Source organism: Pongo abelii, chromosome 19 (assembly GCF_028885655.2).
Source record: "Pongo abelii isolate AG06213 chromosome 19, NHGRI_mPonAbe1-v2.0_pri, whole genome shotgun sequence".
In the NCBI taxonomy this organism is placed as follows: Eukaryota; Metazoa; Chordata; class Mammalia; order Primates; family Hominidae; genus Pongo; species Pongo abelii.
Window position 1 is genome coordinate 6882789 of NC_072004.2, and position 8983 is coordinate 6891771.

Genomic DNA, 8983 nt, shown 5'->3' on the forward strand with positions numbered 1-8983 from the left:
CATTCACTGCCGGGCCCCAACAATGCCTAAATCCCGCCCTGCCCTTCTCGTTCCGCCCCTGCCCGGGAGCCCCGCGTCCTCATTGGCGAGCTCTGGACGTGGATGTCGGCCAGGGTGGCCCGGCGCGGACACCTCAGGGATAAAATAGATCATCTACACGGAAACTAGCGCGCTCCAGGGGTGTGGCCCAAACGCAGTTCCGCCCTCTGGCTCCCAGCCGAACACGGAACCGGGACCGATCCGGCCCGGGCTTGAACTAGCTCAGCTCCGAGCTCGCGGAACCACGCCCCCGGGAGACTCTGGCCCGGCCAGCGCGGGCCAGGTCTTCAGTCCTATATCGCCCCCCCTTGGGAAAAGGGGCAGGGGCCTCTCGCCGCCTCGTCGGGACCTTCCTCTCTACCTGCCTCTCCAACCCCTCTCGGCCCCGAGCCACCCGGCAGCGGGGGTGGGTGTGCAGAGGGGCGGCGTCCAGAACCCGGCTCCCGCAGAGGCTCTGGGTGGCAGCAGCCCTGTTACGGCTTAGATGGCGCGCAGGACCGAGCCCCCCGACGGGGGCTGGGGATGGGTGGTGGTGCTCTCAGCGTTCTTCCAGTCGGCGCTTGTGTTCGGGGTGCTCCGCTCCTTTGGGGTCTTCTTCGTGGAGTTTGTGGCGGCGTTTGAGGAGCAGGCAGCGCGCGTCTCCTGGATCGCCTCCATAGGAATCGCGGTGCAGCAGTTTGGGAGTGAGTGCGGCGCCTGGATCTGGCGGACTGCGACCCTCGGAAGGGAGAGGGAATGCGGCGACTGGGAAGTGGAAGGGCTAGGGGCGGGAGACGCTGGGGGCGGGGAGACGCCTGAGATCTTCTCGCAGCGCCCCTTCCACTTCCTTAGGCCCGGTAGGCAGTGCCCTGAGCACGAAGTTCGGGCCCAGGCCCGTGGTGATGACTGGAGGCATCTTGGCTGCGCTGGGGATGCTGCTCGCCTCTTTCGCTACTTCCTTGACCCACCTATACCTGAGTATTGGGTTGCTGTCAGGTGAGAGCCTGCACAAGAGCAGGAGAGTCAAATGCTTAGATCGTTGGATGTTCACCTCCTCCCTGCTCCTTCCAAAGGGTTCGGGGAGAAGCTGAGGGAAAGTTTAGTTAGCACCTGTACCCAGAAGGGAATTCTTAATAGGAATGACTAAAGCAACAAACATGGTGAGGAATTAGGAAATTCAAGGATGATGAAACCTGGCCAGGCGCCGTGGCTCACGCCTGTAATCCCAGCAATTTGGGAAGCCGAGGCGGGTGGATCACGAGGTCAGGAGTTTGAGACCAGCCTGGCCAACATGGTGAAACCCCGTCTCTACAAAAAGCCGGGCCTGGTGGCGCTAATCCCAGTTACTTGGGAGGCTGAGGCAGGAGAATCGATTGAACCCGGGAGGCTGAGGTTGCAGTGAGCCGAGATCGCACCACTGCACTCCAGCCTGGGCGGCAGAGCAAGATCCTGTCTCAAAAAAAAAAAAAAAAAAAAAAAGATGAAACCAAGTATACAAGCCCAGGGCTAGTGGGACTGGAGCGTAAAAGGAAGAATTACTATAAAATGGTGCTAGGGGCCAGGCACGGTGGCTCACGCCTGTAATCCCAGCACTTTGGGAGGCCGAGACGGACGGATCACGAGGTCAGTAGATCAAGACCATCCTGGCTAACACGGTGAAATCGCGTCTCTACTAAAAATACAAAAAATTAGCCGGGCATAGTGGTGGATGCCTGTAGTCCCAGCTACTCGAGAGGCTGAGGCAGGAGAATGGTGTGAACCCGGGAAGCAGAGCTTGCAGTGAGCCGAGATTGCACCACTGCACTCCAGCCTGGGCAACAGAGCGAGACTCCGTCTCAAAAAAAAAAAAAAAGAAAAAAAAAGGTGCCAGGTACTGTGACTGTGAAATCGATATCATTATTCTATTTACAGCTGAGGAAAAGCTTTAAAGCTTATACAACTTGGCAAATGAAGGTCACACAGCCAGAAATGGTAGAGCCCAGGTCTAACTCCAAAGTTCTGTGCTAGTTACCTCACAAACTTTGTCTCTAATCTTCCACAATCCCAAAAAGTGTATTATTACATTTTGCAGTTGAGAAGGTTGAGGCTGGGAGTGTTAAGTAAAACACACAAGGTTACACAGCTATAAAGTATCCAAGCCAAGATTGTATCCCAGGTCTGTGGGACTCCAAAGCAAGTGCTACATTCTGCTGCTGGGCAATGTGGGGATTACTGGGTGCCTTGAGCTCCCTAAGAGTTCTCAACACCACTTCTTCCTTTTTGACAGGCTCTGGCTGGGCTTTGACCTTCGCTCCGACCCTGGCCTGCCTGTCCTGTTATTTCTCTCGCCGACGATCCCTGGCCACCGGGCTGGCACTGACAGGCGTGGGCCTCTCCTCCTTCGCATTTGCCCCCTTTTTCCAGTGGCTGCTCAGCCACTACGCCTGGAGGGGGTCCCTACTGCTGGTGTCTGCCCTCTCCCTCCACCTGGTGGCCTGTGGTGCTCTCCTCCGCCCACCCTCCCTGGCTGAGGACCTGGCTGTGGGTGGTCCCAGGGCCCAACTCACCTCTCTCCTCCATCATGGCCCCTTCCTCCGTTACACTGTTGCCCTCACCCTGATCAACACTGGCTACTTCATTCCCTACCTCCACCTAGTGGCCCATCTCCAGGACCTGGATTGGGACCCACTACCTGCTGCCTTCCTACTCTCAGTTGCTGCTATTTCTGACCTCGTGGGGCGTGTGGTCTCCGGATGGCTGGGAGATGCAGTCCCAGGGCCTGTGACACGACTCCTGATGCTCTGGACCACCTTGACTGGGGTGTCACTAGCCCTGTTCCCTGTAGCTCAGGCTCCCACAGCCCTGGTGGCTCTGGCTGTGGCCTACGGCTTCACATCAGGGGCTCTGGCCCCACTGGCCTTCTCCGTGCTGCCTGAACTAATAGGGACTAGAAGGATTTACTGTGGCCTGGGACTGTTGCAGATGATAGAGAGCATCGGGGGGCTGCTGGGGCCTCCTCTGTCAGGTAAGTGGAATGGGGTTCCCAGGGGGTGAGGGCTGCCATGTTGCACAACTAGGGGAGAGTACTGTTCTCATTACAGTTTATATGAATATTGCCCTCTGATGTAGTACAGTACACAGCCTGCGTGGCCAACCATAGCATCCCTGAAATGGGTCCATGGGGCAAAGAACTTGGGGCTGGGAAAGTCTGAGTGGAAAGACAAAGAGAAGCTAAGTGGAACCCTTGGCAGGGTGCCTACGGCTTGGGTTTTCAGAGGACCTGGCAGAACCTGGCCAGACACAGACGTAGCATTCCAGTGTGCACCCTTTCCTTTGGCCTACTGGGCCCCAAACCAGGTATCTGAGGCACCTGGTCAAAGTTCTGCTGGCTCAGGGTGCCAGAACTTTCAGACCTTTATCTTCTCTTACCCATTAACTGAAGCTTTAGAAAGGCCACAGTTGGCGGGCGCCTGTAGTCCCAGCTACTCGGGAGGCTGAGGCAGGAGAATGGCATGAACCCAGGAGGCGGAGATCGCGCCACTGCACTCCAGCCTGGGCGACAGAGCGAGACTCCGTCTCAAAAAAAAAAAAAAAAGAAAGGCCACAGTTGCCAGAAAGAAAGGCACAAGTATGCCTGACTCAATCGGGATCTCCAAATCCCTGCAGGCTGGTTTGGAGGTCCTTTCTGAAGGCGGGGAGGTGGTTGAAATTAACTTTTGAGGCCCTTTTGGGAAACCAGAGTTCTCAAGTTTATCCAACTATTCCATGGGAGTTCCAACTCCTCTGAGATGATAAGTCTTCCCTCCACCCAAAAATGTATCTGAGCCATCAGCCGCAGCAAATAGATCACTCATGTGTATTCTTTTTCTCTCTTGGACCTAGGCTACCTCCGGGATGTGACAGGCAACTACACGGCTTCTTTTGTGGTGGCTGGGGCCTGCCTTCTTTCAGGGAGTGGAATTCTCCTCACTCTGCCCCACTTCTTCTCCTGCTTCTCAGCTACTACCTCCAGGCCCCAGGACCTTGTAACAGAAGCACTAGATACTAAAGTTCCCCTACCCAAGGAGGGGTTGGAAGAGGACTGAACTCCACAGAGTCAGGCCTGGAAAGCCAGAGCTTGACATCTCCAGGTCTTCTCTTGCCACATCTTGGTCTCCACAGAACCACAGTGCCTTAAGATTCTTGACCTGCCTCCACCTAGGGCAGGCCTGGGGCTCCTGCAATCTGTGTGCCAACCCTTTGTATTTTGTTAAGGACTCTTATTTCTCCTTTACTCTCCTAACCTTTTCTTCTTTTTCCTTTTTCCCGAGACGGAGTCTTGCTCTGTTGCCCAGGCTGGAGTGCAGTGATGTGATCTCAGCTCACTGCATCCTCCAATTCCCGGGTTCAAGCAGTTCTCCTGCGTCAGCCTCCCAAGTAGCTGGGATTACAGGCGGGAGCCACCACGCCCGGCTATTTTTTTTTTTTTTTTTTTTTTTGTATTTTTGGTAGAGGTGGGGTTTCACCGTGTTGGCCAGGATGGTCTTGAACTCCTGACCTTGTGATCCACCCACCTTGGCCTTCCAAAGTGCTGGGATTACAGGCGTGAGCCACCGCACCCAGCCTCCCCTAACCTTTTCTAAAGGACCCAGGAGTTTTGAAGGATCCGGGAGTTCCTGCTTCACTGAGCTGTGAATCAACTGTGAAAATCAAAGGCCAAGAGACTTATCATGTTTTATATACCATCTCTAGTGTTGCCTCCTAAGTTTCTTCTCTGAAGACACATGTTTGGGAAACAAAACTGTCCCTTAGAGATAAAATCAAATAAGAAAATTGGATAATAATCACAACCTCAAAATGAGCTGGGGCCCATATGCTTGGGTTGGCCGAATGGAGTCATGCCTGGAAGTGGAGGAGAGTGTCCAGGAGCTCTGATGACCCAAGGCATTTTAACCCTGGAATCTGCTCTCCAGGCCACCACCACATACCTCCCTCTTCCCCATTATCCCTGTGGCTTAGAAAAGAAATTGAGGGCTGGGCGTGGTGGCTCACGTCTGTAATCCCAACACTTTGGGGGACCGAGTCGGGTGGATCATGAGGTCAGGAGTTTGAGACCAGCCTGGCCAAGATGGTGAAACCCCGTCTCTACTAAAAATACAAAAATTAGCCGGGTGTGGTGGCGTGTGCCTATAGTCGCAGCTACTGGGAAGGCAGAGGCAGGAGAATTGCTTGAACCCAGGAGGCGGACGTTGCTGTGAGCCAAGATCGCGCCACTGCACTCCAGCCTGGGTGACAGAGCAAGACTCTGTCTCAAAAAAAAAAGAAATAGAAAAGAAATTGAGAGAATGCTGAGGACACAGGGTATAGATGTGTGAATAGCTTTGATAGAGCTGAAGTCTGGGCCTAGGATTCTTGTATTTCCCTCAGGCCCATAGAAGGAGATTGAAATGCAGGGAAGAGTTAAGTCTGGGAGGTCTGGGAACTAGGGTAAGGGACATGAAGATGGGGCAGATAGCACCCACGAGCAACCCACCCCCAACCCCAGCAACACACTGAAACTGGCTGCCAGACAACTTCACAAAGATTCCCTGTTACGGCCAGGACTTGGGCAAAGAGAAATGGGTTGGCTGGACAGTCACCCTTCTTCATACCCAGGGCCTTCTGGGATCCTGTTCCTTTGAACCAGCCTTTCTGGCTGTCTTAAGTAGAATATTTTCAGGGTCCTAGATTGGTGAATAGTTGGAGGTTTCAGGAAAACCTGATAAAAATTCTTTATTGGGGGAGGAGCTCAAACAAGAAAATAATCAACAAGTGGTGTCCAGAGTGGAGCCAGGGCCTCCTGGGGACAGCAAGACTGCCTGGGGAGCGGGAAGCAGCTCCCCCCTCTCTGGGGGAGGCGTGGCTGGAGGGGAGGCTGGACCACAGGAGGGCAGCGCCCTGGGCAACCCTATGTAGATGAAGCTGCCGGAGAGGATCAAAGAGCCAGACACGAGGAAAGAGGCGGTGAAGTCTCCTGTCTCATCCCTTAGGAAGCCTGAGGAGATGGGTAAGGGAATTTAGAAGCCTCGAACCCCAGGGGCAGAGGATAGTTGTACACAGATCTGCAAGCTCAGGTCCTTACCTGACAGGGGAGGGCCCAGGAGCCCCCCGAGGCTCATCAGCATCATCACCAGCCCCGTGGCCTGCACCACACCTCCGATGCCCACCAGCCCAGGGAGTACACCGAAAACCAGAGGGGCGTAACTCCCCGCGCTCAGCCCATAGGCCACAGCCGCGGCCAGCAGGGGACCACCCCAGCTCTCTTCGCCCCCTACCACGGGCACCAGCCCCACCACCCACAGCCCCAGCCCAGTCAGAGCCCCGAATACGGCCAGCAGCCGCGGGAGGGGCACCCAGCCTTGGTCTGCCAGACACCCGCAGAGCAGCCGGGCGCCCGCATCCCCCATCGCAGCCACGGCCACCACCAGCGCTGCTCCGTATCCCCCCAGGCCCCGGTCTAAAGCGTGGGGAGCCAAGTGCACGTAAGGAACGAAGTACCCGCCCCCAACCAGGGCTGTGCCTAGAGCAAAGATTGAGAAGGCCCGGCGTGTGAAGAGACCCAGGCCGAGGGTAGCTAGGGGACTACGCGGTGGGGCTGGGGGGTCGCCAGGAAGGGCCAGGGGTAGCAGCAGGGCGCCACAGGGGGTGAGGTGGAGGGTGATCGCGCCGAGGAGGAGCAGAGCGCCCCGCCAGCCGAAAGTATCGAGGAGAAGCTGCAAGGCGGGCGCCAGGAGCAGCGAGAAGACCCCGTTGCCGGTGAGCGCCAGCCCCACCGCCAAGACTCGACGGCGGGAGAAGTAACGCGAGAGGGTGCCTAGGGCAGGGGCGAACACCAGGGCCCAACCAGAGCCTGCGAATGAATGGGAGGGGATGGGAGCCGGCACTGGGGACGCCCGCCCCAGCATTCCCAGCACGGCTCTCCGCACCAGGTCCCCGCCTCGTTCGCTACCCCAGACCCCAACAAGCTCCTGTCCCCACCTTCACCCTGAATGACCCGGGCATCCCACTTCCCTCACCAGCGAGGAGACCCAAGCCGAGGTAGAGATGCAGCAGACTGAGGGCGAAAGCCGAGAAGACGAAGCCCAGCGAGGCGAGGACGCCCCCAACCATCACCACGGGGCGGGCCCCCCAGCGCGTGCTCAGGGCGCTGCCCACGGGGCCTGAAAGGGGGCGGAGTCAACGGAAGACACGCCCCCGGGCCCCCAAACTCTCTCCAACACTTCTCATTGGCTGTTTGCCTCCCTCGAACTAATGGTTCTTCTCCTTGACCTCAAGATGCACTCTTTTCTAGAGCCCGTCGCCCTTTCTCAGGTGGTCGGGTAATCAGGTGGGTCTCCCATCCCTCCACTCACGGCTCCTCCTCCCCGTTTCCGTCTCCCCCCTCAGGGCCCCCCTCACTGGCTGCCTGCTGCACGGCCAGGGCCAGGGCGCTGATCCACGCAGTGTCCTGGGCGCTTCGGTCAAAGTGCTCGGCAAGGTCAGGGAAGGCAAGGCCCAGCGAGCGCAGCAGCCCGTAGGACAGCCCGTTTATCGCGAAGGCTGCGGCCGCCACCACCCAGCCCCAGCCTCCGTCCGGGGGTCCGGCGGGCTGGGGGGTCATCGCCGTCTGCGGGGTGGGGAAACACCTGTGAGAGAAGCCTCCACGCCTGTGCTTCCGCTGGGGAGCTGGCATCCCTGAGATCCAGCCTCTGGCTGCTCGCCCGGGGTGGGCCCGTCACCCCGAGCGCGATGGCGCGGGGCGGAGGGAGCCGGAGCCTGGCCTAGGGCTGGAACTGCCGGGTCTGCGCGAGGTACGGGCACGGGGACAGCCAGATCCTCAGGCCCGAGGCTCCCCGTCCCACGCACACTCCTTCCCCCTTACCCGACCTCTCCGGGTGGTGCGGGGAGGGGAAGGGCGAGGAAGGGCTGGGCCCGGCTTTCTCTCTGCTTCCCAGGCGGGCGGGGGCCCCGAAGGGGAGCGAGGGCAGCGATGGAGCCCAACTTGGACGGGCTCTCTCGGTAAACAGAGATCACCACAGGGGCCCGAGCCACCTGGGACACGGGGTGTACAGAGGGCGGGGGCGAGCTGAAACAGCCAATCCGCCAAGCCGCGCGTGAGGCCAGACGCCAGTCCCACGGGGATTGAATTATGTACACGCACAACCCCCAGGCCCGGGGAGGGAGCGGCGAGGAATGAATGCCGAAGGGCCCTGCCCTGCTCACACCCGTGCACCTGCCGCCTGCTGCGCGCAGGGGAGACACGTGGATTGCAAACCCCAGCGAGCCCAGGGTCCACCGCCAACACGTGGAAATAAGGATGGTCCCAAAAGCCTGAGGGGATGAGTAGTTTTGTTCTCAGGAACGTTGCTGAGGACCAGGTAAGTCTCGGATATCAATCAGACCACAGACCTCCACTGAGTGCCAGCTCTGTGCTTAGAATAACAGACACCCAGGCTGGGCGCGGTGCAAGCCTGTAATACCAACACTTTGGGAGGCCGACGTGGGTGAATCACCTTAGGTCAGGAGTTCGAGACCAGCCTGGCCAACATGGCGAAACATCATCTCTACTGAAAATACAAAAAAATAAGCCGGGCGTGGTGGCGGGCGCCTGTAGTCCCAGCTACTTGGGAGGCTGAGGCAGGGGAATCGCTTGAACCCGGGAGGCAGAAGTTGCAGTGAGCCAAGATCATACCACTGCACTCCAGCCTGGGCGACAGAGCGAGACTCTGTCTCAAAAATAAATAAATAAATAAATAAATAAATAAATATAAAATAAATAAAATAAAATAAAATAACAGGCCCTCAAGGACAGAGGGATGAAACAGGACTCCCTCAATGTGAAGACCTGCGGTGTACCAGGCACCGTTTACACATGCTATCATTTCATCTTATGATAACCCTATGAAGAAGGTGTTGCTTTTTTTTTTTTTTTAGATGGAGTTTCACTCTGTAGCGCAGGCTGGAGTACAGTGGCAAGATCTCGGCTCAC

At 57.4% G+C, this 8983-nt stretch overlaps 2 protein-coding genes across 3 annotated transcripts; one reads left to right on the top strand and one right to left on the bottom strand.

Moving 5' to 3' along the window:
- SLC16A13 (solute carrier family 16 member 13) lies at positions 1-4721 on the top strand. Of its 2 annotated transcripts, XM_002826933.5 has the most exons (4): positions 4-722; positions 871-1014; positions 2285-3022; positions 3880-4721. In XM_002826933.5, exons 1-4 carry the CDS (start codon positions 524-526, stop codon positions 4080-4082), a joined length of 1284 nt encoding a protein of 427 aa, XP_002826979.4. In that variant the 5' UTR covers positions 4-523; the 3' UTR covers positions 4083-4721. The 2 variants fall into 2 exon arrangements, with proteins under 2 accessions (XP_009249488.4, XP_002826979.4); XM_009251213.4 differs by lacking the exon at positions 871-1014 and having other exon boundaries at positions 1-722.
- A 1010-nt stretch (positions 4722-5731) lies between these two features.
- Positions 5732-8190, bottom strand: SLC16A11 (solute carrier family 16 member 11). Its single transcript, XM_002826934.4, has 4 exons — positions 7414-8190; positions 7032-7175; positions 6098-6865; positions 5732-6010 (listed from the first exon to the last, which is right to left on the bottom strand). The coding sequence occupies exons 1-4, from the start codon at positions 7685-7687 to the stop codon at positions 5781-5783; spliced, it is 1416 nt and encodes a 471-aa protein (XP_002826980.4). The 5' UTR covers positions 7688-8190; the 3' UTR covers positions 5732-5780.
- Positions 8191-8983: the final 793 nt, after the last annotated feature.